The sequence below is a fragment of the Thunnus maccoyii genome, chromosome 13 (genome assembly GCF_910596095.1).
Source record: "Thunnus maccoyii chromosome 13, fThuMac1.1, whole genome shotgun sequence".
Taxonomy (NCBI): Eukaryota; Metazoa; Chordata; class Actinopteri; order Scombriformes; family Scombridae; genus Thunnus; species Thunnus maccoyii.
Genome location: NC_056545.1, coordinates 28,217,574 through 28,238,872, shown reverse-complemented (window position 1 = coordinate 28,238,872; position 21,299 = coordinate 28,217,574). Strand labels below are relative to the sequence as shown.

The 21,299-nt window shown below is 38.3% G+C and overlaps 1 protein-coding gene and 2 long non-coding RNA genes across 6 annotated transcripts in view; all 3 read right to left on the bottom strand.

Annotated features, from left to right (window-relative positions):
• Positions 1-462: 462 nt before the first annotated feature.
• Positions 463-16,766, bottom strand: LOC121910859. The gene is made up of 4 exons (XR_006099746.1): positions 16,697-16,766; positions 16,218-16,528; positions 2,849-3,057; positions 463-1,171 (listed from the first exon to the last, which is right to left on the bottom strand). It is a non-coding gene; the product is annotated as an uncharacterized LOC121910859 (long non-coding RNA).
• LOC121910860 lies at positions 13,962-16,201 on the bottom strand. Its single transcript, XR_006099747.1, has 3 exons — positions 15,620-16,201; positions 14,402-14,606; positions 13,962-14,159 (listed from the first exon to the last, which is right to left on the bottom strand). It is a non-coding gene; the product is annotated as an uncharacterized LOC121910860 (long non-coding RNA).
• Positions 16,767-20,269: 3,503 nt separating the features above from the next.
• Positions 20,270-21,299, bottom strand: part of usp25 (ubiquitin specific peptidase 25) — a 28,830-nt gene continuing 27,800 nt past the window's right edge. For all 4 annotated transcript variants that reach the window (XM_042431070.1, XM_042431069.1, XM_042431071.1 and 1 more), the window contains one exon: positions 20,270-21,167. In XM_042431070.1, the coding sequence (XP_042287004.1) occupies positions 20,995-21,167 (173 nt within the window). In that variant the 3' untranslated portion in view covers positions 20,270-20,994. The remainder of the gene's footprint in view (positions 21,168-21,299) is intronic.

The following is a 21,299-nucleotide window of genomic DNA, read 5'->3' as shown; positions in this document are numbered from 1 at the left end:
TTATTCCCTCCTCCTGCAAAACAGCCAGAGGGTTCTAAATAAAACTAGATATGCCAAGTGAGCTGGCAGGAGGAACAATGCTCTTAGTGAGTTCCTCAGTGATCTGGGCCACGAGGTGGGGGAGGGAGGGCAAATTAAAGAAGAAAACTGCAGACTGAAAGGGCTTAAGGTAATGATTTATGGCCCAAATGTTTCTTCATATATTAAATGCATCAGTCCTTTTCTTCACTGACTGGAAGCCAAGACACTCTTTTTTTTGCTGATTGTGATTTTGCCTAAATGGGAAATTGAATGCAAAATGTCTGGAGTGCTTTCTTTTCTGTGGGAGTGTTTACTGCTCCTGCTTCGCTTCCTTCATTCTCTGTTTACGACTTCATTTCTTATTGGCTGGTTGTGAAAGAACAACATTCATTAGCACTTTGGACTTACCTCATCAAGTAATTAAGAATTTATTACAAAGGATTAGCCATAAGCAGTAATGATTTTAATTGATATAAAAGCACAGTGAGAAAATGAACTTGCTGTCACTTCAAAGATATGGAAGAGCTGACACTATTTAAGTTGTTTTGAATGTAATGTTCTACAAATATCTTTGATGAAATAATATTTTGGGAGTATAGTTAAAATACAGCTTTTACGAATATTTCATCTCTATCCAAACTTTATGCCTGCTATCATCAGTGACTCTGCTATTCTCATCGAATGCCTCACTTCCTTAGCTATTTTTAAACCAACCTCTTGCGGCTGGTGGATGAAGTGTTCAGTGCCAAAGTCAAAACTGTCTTTAGGCTTGTTTGTATATGTCTTTATAGTGTCACTGTATTCAGATAAAAGGAGATTTCAGTGAAAATAGTGAAAACAATGAACTCTCCAATATTGATGATACAAAGCAGGCATCACTATATGTTCATCAGTGGTCAACTGAAGAGCCACAACAGGTTATGTACAGTCTGCATTACCAAAGTAGCTGCAACAGCTACTAAAATCCCATAATCCTCTGTGTCCATCTTGTGATGTCAGCACTTCATCCTGTTGCAGTCTTATCTGGGCAAATACATGTTGGGCTCTTCCCACATGCTGACTGAATTCACATCATGACCACAGTACCACACTGTGTGTTTGGAAGGAAGACTGGTGGCACTTGAGTCTTTCTCAGCCAATGTCACAGGGTCTATGATTAGAGGGAACAGACAGAGAACAAGAAGTGGTGAGAGGGATGGTCAGGTATGAGGTGGCAAATATTGTGTTTTTTTCTCCCTTGTCTTCTTGAACTTGGCAAAGAAAAGAATGCAGAAAACAGATCTCCTCAACAATACCAAGTTGATAGACTCATAAAAGTCGAAAAGGCAAGAAAAAGTCTTTGAACAAAACAAAGGTAAGTTACAGAAAGCGTGCCCAGTTTTGAGGTTGGCGTTAACTCAAAAACAAACAAAAGATTTGAGGAGAAGCGCAAACAGACAGCAGCCTGCTGCTTACAGTGAGATGCTTATTTCCTAGGCAACCGAGCCAACAGCAACAACACATCCAATCCCATGAGAAAAGATTTATGCTCAACATCGCTCATTACCACAAGACGTTGATTAGTGTTGCCCTCACTGACGGCCCAGAGAAGCAGATCTCAGCAGTTTGGTGGCGGCTGCTGGGCTTCCAGTAATGAGGCAGTCAGACAGCCACCTCACCTTTTGTTTGTCCACTGATGGAAGTCTTGCTTGGCCCAGCTGGGTCTCCATGGAAGTGGTACCTTGAGAGGCACCCCCTCCTCACCTCAGTCCCCCTCTCCCACCAAGCTTCTCATCACATCCCGGTGTGAGGCGGTAGCTGCTGTGAAACACCAGCCCCTGGCACAGAGCCCAGATGGCATTTTTCTCACTGCACAACTTTTATCTGACCATAAAAAACACACAAGCAAGGGCAGGACTCCCCCCCCCCACCCCAAACCAACTATTCTCAAACCTGACTATAAAGTGGTGCTTGTTAATTGATATTCACTTCAAGGAGGATTAAAGACTCACATGAACAAAGATGTTAAATGTGTATTCAGAATGGCTATGTGAAGAATGCCCTCCACTACTTTCTATTCATGCAGTGGCTGCAAATTGCCAGCAGCGTGAACTTGGAACAGGCTGTGCTCCGAGAGACGTTTTCCTGAGTCAGCCACTGCAGCTGCAGAGGGTCTGAGTTCCCGTCACACATCTCTAAAGTACACATTTTTTGATAAACACCAAAAGCTGACTCAACTGAAAGGTGAGGGGAAAAGAGATTGTGTAACATTTATGAGTTGCATAGTTGAAACCATGCACTCTTTCTTCTGCCATCTATCGGCTTCAAATGATCCACAATGCTTCCTGCCTGGTCTTTTAGCTAACTACCAGCTCCGAGAGGCAAAGCTGGTAGTTAGAGCTCATTGATTCAAACCTGCGGACCACATACATTTATTTATAATTATCTTATTGCATTCAACTGGGCTCTGAAACGCCACTTTGGACTCTATGGCTATGACTAACGCTATGGCTGTGATTGTAGCTATGGATTTTTGTATGGCTGGGATCATGACTGGCTACCTTTTTGAGTACTTATGATAGTTACACTGACCAGGACAGCATTGTGAAGCCAGACACTCCCGCCAGGATTTGTACCTGGTATTTCCATCAGACATGGCAGCTGTGTTACCTGCATACACTACAGGAGTCAAGAATCAATGCCAAGCAGAATGGTAATGCCAAAACTAACATTACCACAATTTTATGTCATTGAAGAATTTTTGCACTAAATTTTTGTAGGTCAACCTCTATATACACTCAACTGAGTGGCATTTCAGCGCCAACCCCACAGCAAAGTGTGTACCCACCTGTGCAGTGCTCACAACAGCAAATGGCTGTAGCTGGTGTCAGAGCTTGGTCCTTTTATTCTAAAGGAGTTGTAAACTGCAGCATCAAGTCCCGTTCCACAAGCTTGAGCTAGGTGTTATTCAGCAGGTTGTTGGATCAGTCTTCACTGGTCCAGTGATGGAGCTGGTCGGTGAGGACAGCAGGGCCAGAGGTGATGGGCATGTGGTTTCTACAACAACAGAAAAAATTAAATGTTAATATAATGTGGTATGTGGTGGAGTAAGATATAGACACTAGAGCTGCAACTAAGGATTATTTTCAGTATCGATTAACCTGACAATTATTTTCTCCATAATAATTTAGCCTATAAAATGTGAGATGATAGTGAAAAATTCCTTTAATTTATTCAAGCCCATGGTGATGTCATCAAATTACAATCAAATGAGACCAAATTTTAGGAACAATTGGGAATTTTTCTTGCAAATGACTTTTAGGCATAGGTGTTTATAAGTGTGTTATATAAATGAACTTGACTCAGTGTTTCACATAGCATAGCATGTTAACTTGAAGATGGGACTTGAGTGCTATAAGTTTACTGTCTTATGCTGTCTACAACGTTCATTCCTGATCCATAAAGATTCACACCGCCTGAAAGGTGAAGACAGCTTTAATCACATTTCAGGCAAAAGACAGTTGAGATAGCTGTAAACAAGACAAGCTTATGCATGAATCAAAACAAGCTTATTCATTCACTATTTATCCTGAATTTTTTGTTTAATTTGTATAATGTACCACAAATACATGGCAGGAATCCAAAATTAACATGCTAATGCTTACATAAGAACCTCTGTCACAACAGAACATATCACAGCATGTATGGTGGCGTGATGGTTTATGAGTATGCCTTATTTGGACATTTGAATGGAACTAAATGAGAAAAAGCTGATAGGACAGAGAGTAAACTGAAGGCACAGATGTTACTTTTAAATTTGCAAAAGCAACAAGAACATTACTTATAATTCCTCATGTGTTGTTTGTTTTTTTAAAAATGGAGCTGTGATCGAGACACAGCTCTCCCACTTTCTACAAAGGTTCAACAAAGAAAGTGGGAGAGCTGTGATCATGCCACAGTCTCCTACACCAAATGTGTCTGATTGAGGCCAAGCAACTTCCCCTGCCCAACAGTCCTACTTTTATAGAAGCTGTGGGATGTGGTCATGGATGTATGGTGCGGTACATGTGCATATGTAAGATACATTATGTGTTATGGGACATTTCTTCCGCTTGAAGGTATGAATCAGAGCTTAGAAAAGACATTATACAGCAGGACATCCTATCTCATGATCAATCATACTACTTTTGAATGTACATGCAAAAATCACAACAAATCAGCTCCTAAACTTATTTTAAACTGGGATTTTGGAACCTTGTTGGTTATGTAGGAGGAAAACACATAATCCGGCTCTCACTGAAACAGTTCTCTCTCTGGTTTTGCTGTGATTATGAAATGTCAGAATTAAAAAGAGAATGTGTGTATGGACACACGTGTACTGTATGACGTCAAGTATATATACAGTATATTTGACCTTTCAGCAAACTTATTTTGTCAATATGTTTGACTACTTTTTTGAATAATTACCATGCTCACTGAGGCGTGCAAATTGTCTGTTGTTCTTTTCCCCAAACAACAACTGCAGGACATGAATTGGCTCCATGGGGTTCAAATTTGGACGCTGTTGGAAAATCATTTCAACCACTAATTAAGCCTGCCCATCAGTATCATGGACTGTATGAACTGCCACTGTTTCTACTCTATAATCATCACAGAACTTGGCTCCATGGCCCACTTCAAGTCAATAGAAATAATGAGTAAAATTAGGGGATGCTGCTGCCAATAATGATAATTAATGCCCAATAAACATTAGCAACCCCACAAGATAGGTCTATCAAAAGGCCAACTCAAAGGTGGTTACACACAAACCACACACACACACACACACACACAAACACACAGCAATACAGATAATAACTCTTGACTTGGTATTTTTTTAAACTAGGTTAAAACAAGGACAACATACAGTCTCACATACATTAGATCTCAAACTCATATTACTTGTTGGGTCTTATGATGATTAAAAACTCATAAACAGAGATTATTGATCTTCAAATAGATGTGAACCATCGTGGCTGGAGATGAGACAGTGTATCAGGTTTCAAAGTGCGTAGAAGCTCAGACAACAAAGGATCCATATGGAAAATACTCTTGTCACAGTCAATAAGGTTGAGTGAACCCAGGTCTTCTAACAACACTCACTGCTGTTTCCAGAATAATAATATCTGATTCTTCTTGTAATCAGATATATTTCTTGTAATCAGATATATTTTTTTATATTAATCTTATTACATTAAACATGTTTAATATACCTCAAGGACACAAATGTGTTTTAGTGAATGAGTGTGCCTCTTTTTGCTGTGGCAGATTATTCCTGGCTGTGTGCTGGACTCTGAAACTCTACTTTTGCCAATAGAGTTGCAAAATGAAACTTAAACTTCCAGGTTCTGTTCCACAATTAAGAAAAATCCAAGACATTTGTAGTAATTTATGACTAAAAATCCTGCCTTACGTAGTGTTCCTCACTCCATATGTTTACATGAGGATGGTATCTTTCTAAAAAATATATATAATAAAGTTGTTTATGCAATACTTCTGTTCTTTCAAAGCTCACAGCATTTCCCATCAGCCGCAGGCCGTCGTAAATGTCACGGCTCAGCAGACGCGCAGAGACCGTGAGCGGGTCAAAGGGTTGCGGTTACTTCAGACATGTCTGTAAATTTTATATATAATATAAAAAGTTGAACAAAAAAGTTGAAAAAAAATACTTCAATAGAGGGAGGGAGCTCATGGAAACTCACAAAGTAATTAGTGTTTCACTCTTTTCAACTTTTCTTTTCAACTCGTGATAGCAAGTTGTGTAGTGGATGCCAATTTGTCTTGGAAAAGGGAAATTAAACCACAGGAACATGTGTCATTTTTTCATAGATGAATGAAAGAAATACTGAATGACAGATTGCACTGAGTTACAGAGGCTAGTGGAACAGAGGCTAGTCTGGACACAATATCATGACTTGGACTCTATGGCTATTTATATTTATCTTATTGCATTCAACTGGGCTCTGAAATGCCACTTTGGACTCTATGGCTATGACTAAAGCTATGGCTGTGATTGTAGCTATGGATATTTTGTATGGCTGGGATCATGACTGGCTACCTTTTTGAGTACTTATGATAGTAACACTGACCAGGACAGCATTGTAAAGCCAGACACTCCTGCCAGGATTTGAACCTGGTACTTCCATCAGACATGGCAGCTGTGTTACTTGCAAACACCACAGGAGTCAAGAAATAGCTTCACCACAATGCTCAGACAGCTCAACAATGTCACTTCACTGCACCTGCACAACCTCTGCATGTAGTTAGTGCTACATGCAGAGGTCGTGCTGTGTCACAGCTTAGGTAATCATAACAGCCACAGCAAAGCCCATATCTGCCACAGCCTAGCAAACTCACAACCATGGCAACAACCTTGTGAGGTTGTAGTTGCTGTAGGAGCTCAGCTTTATTATTCTAAAGGAGTATAAACTGCAACATCAAAGTTCCCATCCACAAGCTATGCTTATTAAGAAGGTTGCTGATGGCATCCTGCTGATGGCATCCAAACACCATCGTATCAGTCTTCACTGGTCCAGTGCTGGAGCTGGTTGGTGAGGACAGCAGGGCCAGAGGCAATGTGCATGTGATTTCTACAACAACAGACAATGTTAATTAAGCAGTTTATCCTGGATAAGGAAAAAACTCACTCAAAAAGTAATTTGCTCATAAAGGAAAACTGCCTTCTAGCTGTGTGTTGCACCAAAGGAGAGCACCTCTGCACAGTAAAACTCTCTGATCCATAGCCTCAGTCAAATCACAACAGTGTTTGTATCCTGTATATGAACAAGTACACCAACACTGGTCAGACACTTTAGAAAAAACAAGTGTTACATATAAAGAAACTGAATATCAACATCCCAATATTGTTACATCAATGATTCAAAACATTGATTAGGCTATTTATGACTGTGAATTTGTGATTTGTTCATGGTTTGACTAGTTACATTGAGATGTAAAAGGTTTTCACTCTCTGACTCAGATGTCATCCTGAACCGTATTTCCTAAACATTTTCCTAAAAAGTTGGTAAAATGAGGTCTAAGGAAATTTTTTTCCTTAGATTTTGTCTTTCACCATAGTCTCCTATCTTTGATATTGAACCATAATGGTTCAAATAGCATGAAAAGTGAAGATAGTTTTCATCAAGTTTCAGGCAAAATGCAGCTGAAATAGCTGTAAACACGACTTACAAATGAATCAAAACCAAGCAGGCAGCTCTGGCTCTGAAAAGTAAAGCCAATGCGGAAGTGCCTTAAACCTGCATTCTCTCTAATGGCCATCAGAGGGCGACTCCACTGGCTCCAAAAAGAAGCCCGATTGTATAGAAGTCTATGAGAAAATGACCCTTCTTCTCACTTGATTTATTACCTCAGTAAACACTTTCCTAATGAGTTTATGATCTCAATCACTATTATCAAGTCTTCTTCAATACAGCATGATGTTCATTTTGTAAACTATGGCCCTATTTAATTTAAAGTTGACGATAAAGCAGGGTATGCTTTAGGGCGTGGCTACATCAATTGTTTTTATACAGTCATGTGTTTCGTGTGTAATAAGAAAATCACTACATTATAACATTGTCACACTACTGTTAAGCTTTCAATAGGAAACAGACTTTTTTCATTGCAGTACAGGAGAGGCACAAGTGCAATTAATAATATTGCTAATGGACAAATCCCATTCAGTTTTTCTAATTTCATGACCCTGGTAGAGTGCATGATAGTTCACCAGCATGCCTTACTCGGACATTTGAATGGAACTGAGCCACTGTTAATGTTATCAGATCCACCATGGGTGTATTAAAGGAACTGGATTCCAAACTCAAAGGTGGCACCTTTTCACTCCATTGAAAATAGCTCAGTGGTGGTGCCATATCTGGTGTAGGCACCGGATGTGCTCAGGTTTGTTCTGCAGAGTAATGATGATACACTTTGTTGTGGTCTTCATTTGTTAGCTAATGTTAGTCCTTTACAAAATGCCATGAGTTTGTTTTTTTGTTTGTTTGTAGTTAGTGCATGTCTTTGACATTAACTGTTCGGGTCACAGAGCGTATTCTTTGTACGACTGCATGCCATGCACCGAACCGTAACGTCCATACTGTGACAGTTCAGGACGGATACATGGTTCTAGGAGAGACTCTTAATTAAGATATTGTATTAGACAGTTGGTATGAGATCTGAGTGCATGAGACACAACTGAAGTTTCAACACAGGACAAACTACTGGTTTGTCACACATTTGCAGCATTTTCGCCTTACTGATATCCATTTGTGAGTTGTACATGGAATTTGTTGTTGCACTTTCGTTGTACTTTTAGCCCTGAGAAAATGTTCATATGATACAGATGCTTTAGTGAGAGACAGCAATTTAGTGGATTCTCTGGATTCTCTGGATTGCTGAGAGTGAGAAATGTCTGATATTCTCTGTTGGATGAATTCTTCATAGGTAGCTAGGTTCCCCATAACATTTAAAAGTTCAGTAATAAACACAATACTTTGGTCATACCAGTCCTTAAAAAGTAGGGTCTTATTTTTGTATACAACGTGTTGATTGTTAGATAAGATACACCCATGTGGGGAGAAATTGTGCTTGAAAGCAGTCTTCCATGTGTCAAGGGCTTTTTTATGGAAGATGGCAAGTTTAACAGGTAATTTATCTGAAGTAAAATTACAGGAAAGCAAGAACTTTAATCCACCACACTGATCAAACACAAAGTTGGAATAAAAAACTCAGGGGGAATTATTATGAACTAAACAAAGTTTTGGCCAATTAATCTTAAATATACTATTAATAGTCTGAAAATCTAAAATACTAAAACCACCCTCTGAGTATTGTCTGAAAAATGCTTTCCTCTTTACATACTGTCTTATATTTCCAAATGGATTTGAATAAGAGTGAGTCAACAGCTGCACACATTTTCTCATCAACATATAAAGATAAAGCTGGATACACCAATCTAGATAAACCTTCCACCTTAGAAAGTAAAACACAGCCCATAACAGAAAGGCCTCTTTGTAACCAACAGTTAAAAATAGATTTTGACTTTTCAACTTTTGGTAAAAGAGTAAAAATCCTCTACTAAAAGGATATCAGAATTGCGCAGAATTGTCATTATTTCACAATTACTGTATCTTTATTAATAGTGAGGTCAGATGCAAGTGAAAACATTTTAAGGCATCTATAATAATGGATACTTAAATCTCATTTTGAAGGTATCATCAGCCAGCTGGCTAATGGTGAGAACACTGTCATCTATCTTAATACTACACTTACGCAACTGATAATACACAAATTGAGAAGTTCAGCAGCAATTAAAAACAAAAACAGTGAGATAGGGCATCCTTGTCTAATCCCATGGTTGACATTAAAACAAGATTACTATTAATGTTAGTATAGAGTGTAGTTATCATATTCCTGAACTTCTCTTTAAACCCAAAATATTGTAAAGCCTCAAAAATACACTTGATGAGTGTTCAACAGTATCGAAAACTTCCAAATGTAAGAACAATGACTTGTCACCAAATAATTCTGGGTAATCTAAAATGTCTAAGACAAGTCAGATATTATTAGAAATGTGCCGACCTTTCATAAAACACAACTGCGTTGTAGAAATAATTTACTCTAAACATAATTTTAATCTTTTAACATACAGTACAGCAAGTAATTTGTAGTGCAAATTAAGCAAGGTTATAGGTCACCAATTATCAAGATTAGAAGATCTGGGATCATAGAAACAGTTAACTCATTATTTTTAGGTACAATCTACAAAGGCTTGCAATAATGTGTTTTAAATCCTCACAAAAGGTTATACAGAATTCATAAGGCAATCCATCTGAACCAGGACTTTTATTCAGTGGCATTTTTGTAATAATAGATTGTTGTTCCTCTAATGAAATTGGACTTTCACGGAGTTCACAATTTTCTCTGGAGATTTTTGGGATAAATGGGTTTACTTTGTCAAAAAACAAGACAAGCATGAGAGTCAAAGGAGGAAGTGTATAACTTAAATAAATAAATGAGGAGATGGCCCCTTTTTATTCTTAGAAAGACTGTTATCAATATATAATGCATACATTTTCCTTGCCTCACCACGTTCTTTCTCCAGATTAAAAAAGAGAGATGAATTTTATAAAAGCTCCTTTCGCTTTTGTCTGGAAAAAAATACCAAATTTTTACCGTAATAAGTGTAACCTCTCTTTATCCTCATTGCTTGGGAAAGGTATATTTAATATATCATTTACATCTTTTATATTGTCAACATGAGCCTTGTTTTGATCATCTGACTGCTGCTTCACAAATCATATTTAGAAACTTTGACATTCATATTTGAATAACTCTCATTTTCACATGGGCATAACTTCAGACATTGACTGGAATTTAATAATTTGCCTAATACCTGAGCAATAAGCTGATTGCTGTAGAAAGGAAGAATTTAATTTCCAATATCCAGGTTTGTTGCAAAGAGTAGAATTTGAATATGTGAAAGAAATATCTATTCAAGCATGGTCTGTTAAAGGAGCAGCAGTAATATTACGTGTTTGGATCAAAGAGGCCAAATTATCAGAAATAATCCACAAATCTAAATGGGATTTTTGTGTTAATTCTGCTTTGAACCAAGTAAAGAGGTTTGTTTCATGAGGGTGTATAATTCTTAGAGCATCTAGTAGGATAGCCTACCACCAAAATCATATATAACAGGGTTAAAATGATCTAGATTTCCTCTAGTAGGTTATCTGTCTATACATAAATTTGGAGCCTCAGTAAAGTCACTGCCAACAATTATAGATGCTGAGGGAAATTTGTTTCTTTGTTGCCAATTTTTTGACAAAAATTGAAGGAATGTAATGTTAAAGTTTCTTGCATTAAAATCATAAACATTTACCAAAATAAATTATCACCAGATTTAATTACCACCAAAATCCATCTGCCAGAATCCAATAATTCTGCATACAAAACCTCCCTCTTGAATTTAGGATGGAACAAAGTTAAAACACTCCATGAGATATTAGAGCCACATGAAAATATAGTTTTCCCTCCCCACTGATTATGCCAGAATGCTTCATCTTTTGAGGATGAATGTGTTACTTGTAAAAAAACAGACATCTTTATTTTGATAGCTACAAAATAAGGTTGAGAGAAATGTGCAAAACTTGAATTCAAAAGCCCAACTTTTAGATTAAGCTAACATTAAAGAAAGTGACTTGAGAGAATCAGATAAAACTGAATCACGTTACAAAAAAATAGAAAAATATGTATCCATCTTTTTATCAGTAAGAATGGTAATGCAAGTATTCACAAGAACCTATGAACAAAGTTAAAGATCTAAAGCTATCCTTCCATAAAAGGAAAAACCAAAAAATATCCTTATACCATCTTTTGTTTTCAGAAAAAGAAGGAAAGTAGAGGGAAAATGAGAATAAGAACGCATGTAGTTTATAAGACAGCCTACATACTTTAAACTTAAGTTTCCCCAAACAACTGCTTCTGCTTAATCATACAGTCCCTTCATGTCAAATCCTCTATAAAGACCTTCTTACCAGCAATGACAGTAAATGGACCACTAAAGCCTGCTCTTTTGTTTTGTTTCTTCGCCTCTCCATCAGTGGCCGCAGCTTGACTCCTGCATCCGTCATATAAGTCCTCCGATATCTTTAGTTTCTTCAGCTTGAGAATCTCACAGTTCTTAGTGTCTACCCAGACTTGATCTCTGTGTGCTCAGTAAGAGAACTGATGTATGATGCAATGCGGCAGTTCCTTCCTCATCCGTGGACACAGTCTGTGGGCGATATCCACTGTCTTTAGAAGAAAGTTTGTGAGAACAGGAGAAACGATCGATCACAGTCATTTTAACATTGTCACCCTCGCACTTGGGAACCCTGGAGATCTTCAAGTTCCAGCGCCTGGAATAAACATCCATGTCATTCATTTTTTCCAGCAACCTCTTATTTTCAGCAGACAAAGTATTAATTTGGAGCTCCAAGGGATCCACTCTTGATGACAGCTCCCCTACCTTCTTCTCTGCAGCTTGCACTGTAGTAGAGAGAGTTTGGATATTGTCCAGGTTTTGGAAAACACTCTTCTGTATGGATTCCAGTTTCTCCATGAAGTAGCGTTGTGACTCAGAAATCTCATTAATCGCAACAAGCAGAACAGCATTGGAGGGATCATTTTGGCATTGTGCTTTTTTCTGTGGGCTATTGCTAGAATTTCAATAGCCACAGTTTGTTTTTTGGCATAGTCATGAACTCGTTCAAGATTTTCCACTGCCCCTTCCACTTCCATTTTCTCCCCAGTAGTCGGCATGTCGGCAGAGTGAGTTATTTTTTTGCAAGTTGGGATACCAAGCTAGCAAGCAGACAACGGGTAGCTTTAGCAACAGCGTTAGCTTGTCATAGGCAAAGTCCGACAGAAAAACCCACAGAAAAAAAGTCAAAAATGGGTCAAAGTTTCTCAAACAAACCTCAAAGTATTGTTCTTAACATTAGAAAAACTATTCACATGCTTCTTGCTTTTGGGCAAACAAATTCAAGCCTTGAACAAAAAGAGATTCACCAGTGCACAGAAAGAGTGTCTTAGAGTGGCGCCATCCTGGCTCTCCCCTCTGTGCACTACTGTATCCGTGTCGACACAACTGTATTTTCTTTATAGGCTATAGCAACATATTAAAATATATCTTCTAGAAATACTGAAAGAAAGAGTCTATAACCAAATAATATAACTACTAACTGTCAGATTAGTTCACTTAGTAAGTTGCCTAATCAGTTGGGTTTAGTTTAGTATGCTAGCTAGTTCTCTGTGAGAAAAAGAGTGCTGTGTCAAGTCATTAGATTATTTTTAATGAACAAAAGAAAACAGCAAAGGTCAGATATAATTTGCACGTGTAAAAGCTTTTTGTAGCTGTAGAAATATTTTGCATGTGTAATTTGTGCAGGAAAATTTTCGTCAGTGAGATTTCAAAGTCTGAGAGATGGACACACAAATTTCCTACCTGTGTATGCGACACTGAAGTTACAAGCCACAAACTACAAGTTACTAGTATGAATTTTGACCATTTTTACAGCTGAATCTGATTGGTCAAACGCAGAGTTCATCTGTCCAATCAGAGAGCAGATAGTTCCTTTACATTCATCCCCCTGCAGGTCCTGAGAGATGGACGACAGGCTGCTTTATGTATCCAGAGTAGAACAGTAATGTAGCTTTTGGATGTTCACAAACATCTGCTAGCGTTACCAAAGTAGCAGCATCAGTGCTGGCAAGGAACTTTTCAAGCTGAAGGCAAACCAAGAATGGAGACATATATCGTAATTACACAGTTAGACATGAATGCTGGCCCACTTCTTTGTATTTACAATTTTGTGGATTTAGGACAGTCTAGCTCCTGTGAGATTACAGAAGCTTCATTGTAAATTTGAAGATAGTATCAGGTTCATATTGACTTGCTTACTAAGCTTAAGTTAGCGTTAGCTATTAGCTTAGGTAAAGTTAGTAAGCTTGTAAATTAGCATAGAGGATCAGGAGTGACACCCAGGTAACAGCTGACCTGCCAGACACAGCAGAGGATAACAGACAGTATTTGCATGGCAGTGTGGAACTCTTGGTCCAGGTCACATACTTTTCATCCCAAACTGCTGTTTCTGGAGAATCTGATATCCAGAGTGTTACAGAAAGCAATTAATTCCATTTTTTCAATGGTAAATAGTTTGGGGTGCTTTATACTGTAAATGGGTTATTTATGTACATTTTATTTGCTATCTAATATCTCTTGTGCTATTGTTTTTTTTAACAATAAAGTGACTACAGTGAATTGTTTCTGAACAAATACATGTTTGTTACACCATTGTACTATTAACAATGATTACTAGACCCTCACCTTCATTTAATCATGCCATGCAGTCTTTAAGAGGTTAAACAAGATGAATTATGACTTTTTACAGTTGTAAAAATTTATTTGGCTCAAGAATAAATATACACAGAAGTTTGGATTACAAGTCACAAATAAAAATGAACAGCTATATAGATGGCAATTTAATATGGCAAATATGTAGTCTGATGTGGTGGGTGACTGTGGATATTTCACAGGTGGTCTTCATCTGATGCAGGGTCATCCTCTGTCTCTGCGGCCTCTGGAAAAAATACAATTAAAAATCTCAAAGAATCCACATATTGAATCCTTACATGCCAAGAGAAAAAAAAAAGAAAAGTTACTGTTTGGAAACATTAATAATACACAGATGTGGCCTGTATTGTTTTGAAATACTTTGTTACTTTTCTGTTTTCAGAGAGCAGCACTGACACTTATGCCAAATAGATTAACTGGATGAACAATATTCATATTTTGTATGTATGACTTAAGTGTAACAACCACCTCTTGTACAGCAGTGCAGTCTGTGTGTCTACAGTGGCTCCTGAGTGGTCAAGGCTGGTACAGCAGACAGCAAACTAAACTGATGTGGATCATCTGGCCTTCTGGATCAAAGTTGTGGAATCCTAGGTCCTGATAACACTCATTTTATTACCATGGCCCTCTGAACTTGTGGAACGGAGCTGTAGTCTTTGGCCTCTTTCTGTATCTGAAATATGAGAAAGGAAACACATGTCTACTAGCAAAAGGGTGTTATTATCAGGTCGTACAAAGCTGCAGATATGCTATCTGCTAATACAGCGCTGCTTCTCACAGATGTATTTACTGTAGCAACTTACTTGTGGCACAAGGGAAGACTGGATACTACTCTTATTAGAAAGATCTTAGAAATAAAGTTTCAACATCATTAATGGCAGCGCAACACATTATAGTCCTACAATAACATCAAATGCTGATCCATCTGGTTATACAACTGTCCCGCTCAGGGCAATTTTCTCAAGAGCATGTTTTAATGGTTAGCTTAGCAATGTTTACATTATTTAAAGGACCAGTGTGTAAGATTTAGTGGCATCTAGCGGAATGGACTTGGCAGAAATGGAATATAATATTCAAAAGTATGTTTTCATTAGTGTATAATCACCTGAAAATAAGAATCATTGTGTTTTTGTTACCTTAGAATGAGCCCTTGATATCTACATAGGGAATGGGTCACCTTCCACGGAAGCCACCATGTTGCACTGCCATGTTTCTACAGTAGCCCGGAATGGACTAACTAAACACTAGCTCTAGAGAGGACCTCTTGTGAGTTTTGTGGCCACCTTAAGTTCTCCTACATGCTTGGAAGGGGAGGGTGAGGGGAGTTGTCTTCATTTCTCACTGCTAGATGCCACTAAATCTTAAACACTGGCCATTTAATCAAACATGTTAAAGCAGAGCGACAGTATGTAATACGGCCGAGTAATTGGTTTGCCTTCAGCTTGAAAAGTTCCTTGCCAGCGTTAATGCTGCTACTTGTTAACACTAGCGGACATTTGAGAACATCCTAAAGCTGCATTACTGTTCTATTCTGGATACATAAAGCAGCCTTCCTGAACTTGAAAATATGCATTTTGACAACTGTGTTGCCTTACAATAACAGCAAACTAACTACAAACTAAATACACGACACATCAGATATTTACCATTATTATCAATGGCATCCTCAAGTACAATTATACCCACCTGAGTTGCGGGAGAGCCCGTACTGTCGTCCATTTTTCAGGACCTGCAGGGTGATGAACGCAACGCAACTATCTGCCCTCTGATTGGACAGATTGTCTCTACATTTGACCAATTGGACACATGCACAAAATATTTCGACAGCTGCAGAACTTCATCTTTTCACAAACTATTTCACAATCTCAAAATATTAATGACCTTTATTTGATTCCATACATACACCGCGCTGCTTTTTATCTTTTGAATCGCCCGCGTTTTAACCTATGGTTTTAACGATTTCACCGGTTTCGAGACTGGCGCCCAATGGCATTATAGTGGAATCCCAGCCAATCAGCTGTTTGGAAGAATTCAAGCACAGTCAGCATATTTGTCATGGATGTATAAACTTGCTAATTTAAACAGGACTCTAGCCATTTAACTGTTGTGAACAGCACACACATGTAAATTGTTAAAACAGTAAATGAAAGGCTGATGATGATACTTGGACAGGAGAGTGTTAACTAAGCTAAGGAGTTAGCCTTAGCTAACATAGCTAACAGGTGGAATTGGAACCTGCACGTTTCTCTCTTAAACAAGTTTCTTGTTGAAAATACAAACTTACTTTTGGTATGAAATCTTCTAGGCATCTTCTGCAGCGACTTAAAATAAACAGTAAAAAAAAAAAAAAAAAAAAAAACAGTAAACAAAAAACCAAAAAACACGGTTTGGATGGTTCAGCCACAGATGATGCTGCATATCTTCGTCGCCCCTCAAGTGATGTTGCTGTTGCGCAGCAGCAGTGCTGCCGCTGCTGGCCGGAGGCTATATTGCAGCTACAGCTGATTAAAACAGTTGTTTAATTTATAGTGGATTAAGTAAAGACGAAGTCAAACAATGTTTTGTTTTTTAAATGGGAGAAATATCCAGGTAAACCTAGGATCAGAAATGTCAAAATATTAATATTAGAACGGCTAGCATGAATCTAAAATGTAGTGACTAAAATCTGATCAAATCTACCTTAACTTTAACACACACATGTATTTCTAACTATAACATTATAAAACATTTGTAAACAACTCATCTCATGATCATTCAACCCACCTTGAACTTCTGACAGTGTTGCAGACATTTATGTATCTGCAAAAATCACAAAAACAAACCAGCACCTAAACCTGTTTGATTCACTGGGTTTTTGAGTGCTGGTAGTTATGTGGGAAGAAAACACACCAACACGTTATCACTGAAAAAGCCTGCCTTTGAAAATCACCTGATTTCTGAGGCAGCCCGACAAAGGGATTAAAAGACAACAGTTAATTTGACAGAGTGACTTGAATTAAAAAAAACATTGCAATTTGTTGTTAGGCATTATCACACTGACCTTCAACCAACTGCTGTCTAAATAGACTTAAAAGATGGGTTGAAGTGAAAGTAATTATTCCTTTTAGATTTTGTTTGTTGAATCCACCTCAGTCTGATTATGAGGCATTGAGATTGTGTGAGCTTTTCACAAGATGAATGGACAGGTATAATAAAATACAAATGCATTAGGGATATTCTCCAAATGGCAGTGATAAGAAGTTTGCATTACACCAGAAGAAACCAAACAGATAGAAGTTGGCAGAAGAAATATTAGCGAGACCTGCTTTGCTGCCGTTTGGAGCTGCAACAATTTATAGAATTGTTTGTAGAAAATTAATCAGCAACTATTTTGATAATCAATTAATTGTTCTGGTCATTTTACTAATAAAAATGCCAGATTCACAGGTTCCAGCTTCTCAAATGTGAAGATCTGCTGCTTTTCTTTGACACATATGACAGTAAACGGTGTATGTTTGGGTTCTGAACTGTTGGTCAGACAAAAAAAGACATTTGAATACTTCTCCTTAAGCTGTGGGATATTGTAGGGGGCATTTTTCAATATTTTCTGACAATTCACAGACTAAATTATTAATCGAGAAAATAATCTGCAGATTAATCGATGATGGAAATAGTTGTTATTTCAGCCCTAAGCTTCTAATTATTACTTTGTGTGCATGCAGACACTTTAATTTGGGATAGGATGATGAATCTGCTGCCTCTCTGTTAGAGATATTTTTAATCTTTTTGTCAGAGGTACAACTTTGAGTTACAGGATAATAAAACTGGTGGTTTTGGCTGGACCAGCCCTATAAACGCAAATGTCCGAGACTGACTGAGTGAGTGAGTGAGTGAGTGAGTGAGTGACTGAGTGGCTGGCTGACTGAGTGATGAAGGTACACTGTTGGTCGGCCAAAACCAGAGGAAGGCCGCCGAAACTAAGTACCCCAGAATGCATTGTACCAACTGGCAGTGATGGTGTAGATTAGCTGTAGGACTGTTAATATGTCACTTCATTAAGTTTTAATATTTTTTCAGGCAAGAAAGTAATCGTGTAGATTCCCAGTATGTGGCCAGTTTATCCAAAAAACGCCTGTTTGAAAGTCTGCTCAGACATATTTGGAGATGTGAGGAGCTGCTGGTCGGGTACCAGCCAGTCATCTCAGCTGCTAGCAGCCCAGCCTGATGATCGACCCGTCCATGTCCGTCATCATCCCGGGGAGAACATGATCCGATGAGCTGATCTGTGCAGCTCTTTGGTAATTTACTGCTGGCTCTAATGTCTCCGCAGCATTTTGATATATGATATAATTCATTTTGGAAGATAAATGTTGGTCTCGCAGATGAAATCTAACAATTGTAGCTGCCACATCAGTTTGTCTGAATGTAAAGTGAAGCTTCATGTTTTTACTGGACAGAACAACAGCGCTGCCTCTGGGGCTCTATGTGTACAGATATCACTTTTCAATAAATATAAATGTATTAAAATGAACAGATCAGTCTATATTAAATTTCGATTTATTTTATTAAGCTACATAACAGTTTGGATTTTTATCATAGCTACATTACAGACTGAATAACATCATTTACTGCATCTCTCTGTCAATGAGGTTATTTTTTGTGAGAAAAAAGTTTTAGTGGAGCTTTGAGTTGAGATTATTTTGTCACATTACAGTCAGGTAGGTGTGTTGAAGCTGAGCTGCTGCTGTCAGCAGGCAGAATGCTCATATTGTGTCCTTGCGTCCTCAGAATTTTGTACTCCAGAGTCCAAACTTGGCATACTTGGTATTGATAAAGACCCTATGTGGTCCTATGTCAAATTGGTTTGGTTGCCACTTCCTGTATCAATTTAAAACTTCCCATTTCAAATGAAAAGCCTTCTAGCGTTTCATACACAGTCCTGCCATATACTAGGTTTTGACCTAGTCTTGTTTTTTACTGCCTCTGCTAAGCTGTCAGACAGCCCAACACTGGCAGACACACAGATGTGAAGGAATTCTCAAGCACTTGTAACTTGTCAATAGAAGTTCATCCCAGGTCAGTGACAGACACAATAGAAATACTGTCAACCACCAGAGAGAGTTTGTCTGCCCAATGCAAAGTTTGTTTCAGGTCTTATTTTTTTCCAGGAGCACACAGACAACTGAAGTTTAACCAAGAGGTCACTCCAAGTCTTTAAAAATTGAACTGAACACATCTCAATATTTCCATATAATTTACTGTTTCGCTACTAACAGTCTTTTCTGCCTTCCAGTGCAGGGTTAAGATATTAATTTTTTATTTCTAAAGTAGTAAATGCAAAATAGTCTACTATTCTACTGTAATTGCCTTATCGTAACATGTTTTAGATGCTAAATTGGGCTTCTTGGCATCTTTTTGATCGGGAGGGTGTTAAGTCTTCAAAATTATTCAGAAATCCTCCAATTTTTTTTCCTCTATGTTGTGTGTTTTTTTTGTAAAAACAGCACCAATCTTTTTCTTATACCTCCTGACAGCTTGTAATGAGCATATTGAAGATGATGAATAAAACATCGGCTCATACAAAATTACCTAGCCAGTAAGGCCCAGTTTAAGGATCTCAGGCTACAGCCCAGTTTTCTAGAGAATCAAGAAACAAATAGGTGATGTGTGCATGTACCAAATCTGTGCAGTATACTGGAGAGAATACAGGATTGGATCAAAACTAAAAGACAAAGTTGCATTCTTCCAGAGTAATTCGTTTTCATGGTTCTGAGTTACAGCCTGGAGTAAAAATCGAAACACGGCAGTGACTTTCAAAACCATTTTGAAAGATTGCTTTCATCTTATGTTCTGCACAATGCTGGCAGCAACATTTTGAAAAGGCTTCTGAAAATGCTGACTGCCTTCAGGGTTGTTTGTAGGGGTCCGTGTTCCCGGAAATTAGTATTACTCCAGGAAATTAGTCCAAAATCACATCATTAAAAAACACAGTTCAAAGCAGCTAAAATTGAGTCTGTTTTTTATTTTTTATTATTTTGGCCACATGCTGTATTTGGAGTTTGTATCCCCACGTTAATGAAATTCTGAGTCTAATAAGATGCATAATACTAGCTGAATTAGCACAGCGGGTTAACAAACTGGTTTAACTTCTTTTTACCTCAGAACTCAGGTTTGATTCATACATAATGCCAATCAGCCCGACACTCACCCTCTCTGTCCATCATCATAACGTCTCAAATGAAAAGTGACCATTTCACTTCTAACAATGAAGTTCAATGTTATTAATAATAATAATGATAATCTCAGTATGAGAAATTGTTGTGCAAGCAAAGTAAAAAAAATCAACATCAGGCAAAAGTTTGTTTATTTGGCCTAAAAGGGCCATAAATAAAATTTTATTCTCTCGATTTATTAACAAGCCACAGAAAGTCCATGGCTGTCTACCACAGCACTTAAAACATCTCATTCTGGTGCAGTCCACAAAGACATGAGACCCATTTGAGATACTCTGAGCCGCTGATAAATCTGAAGGCTCTCTTCCTTACTTCCTTAGAAAAATAAAACAAAACGTGGTAATACTGTACCAAACTGGAGGCAGAGCAGCAGGGTGATCCTTTTCACGCAGAGAAGGGTGCTTTTAGAAAGGGCTATGAGCGTAGTTGGGGAAGCTTGAATCAAACAGCAACAACAACAATAATAAACTATGAAAAACCCTCAAACTCATGTTTTTTTTTGTTTTTTTTTTGCAAAGCTGAAGCAGAATGTGCTTGGCTTTCAACCACTGCAGGATTGCCACTGTTTTTCCATCAACTTCTCCCCTCTCATTTCATTTTTCCCTCCCAACAGTCCGTCCTCTCCTCTCCTCCTCCTCCTTCCTCCGTTTGTGTTTTTGCTTAAAATAAAAGTGAAATAATATTTATAATGATAAAACCTATAGCAGCAAAAGAGTAACAGAGGAATAACAGCTAGAAAGCGAGTGACCCCTGGATTTATAAGGAAGGCATGGGTTAAGAGAGGTCCATGGATTTACGCCCAGGGTCGGGCGAGGGATAAAGGAGAGGTGCCTGGCCGTCCCTCCGAGCTCATCTCCCCTCGGTGGGCACCCTGCCGAGGGCGGCGATGACACGGCTAAATCGTTCACACAGCTCCAGGGTGGAGTAGGTGGGCAGCTTGGGGGGGTCGTGGAAGCTTTTGATCTCCGTCGAGCAGTCCAGTAACTTAGGGAGGAAGTCTGTCAGCTTTTCCTGGAGGTTGGCTGCCAGCAGAAGGAGGACAGACGGAGAGATAGTCAAATGATTAACTGTATGGGCCTTGCATCCACAATCTGATGCCGAAACACAGAAATCACAGGGTAAATATTTTCAATGCGATATCGCAAGTAGTTTGA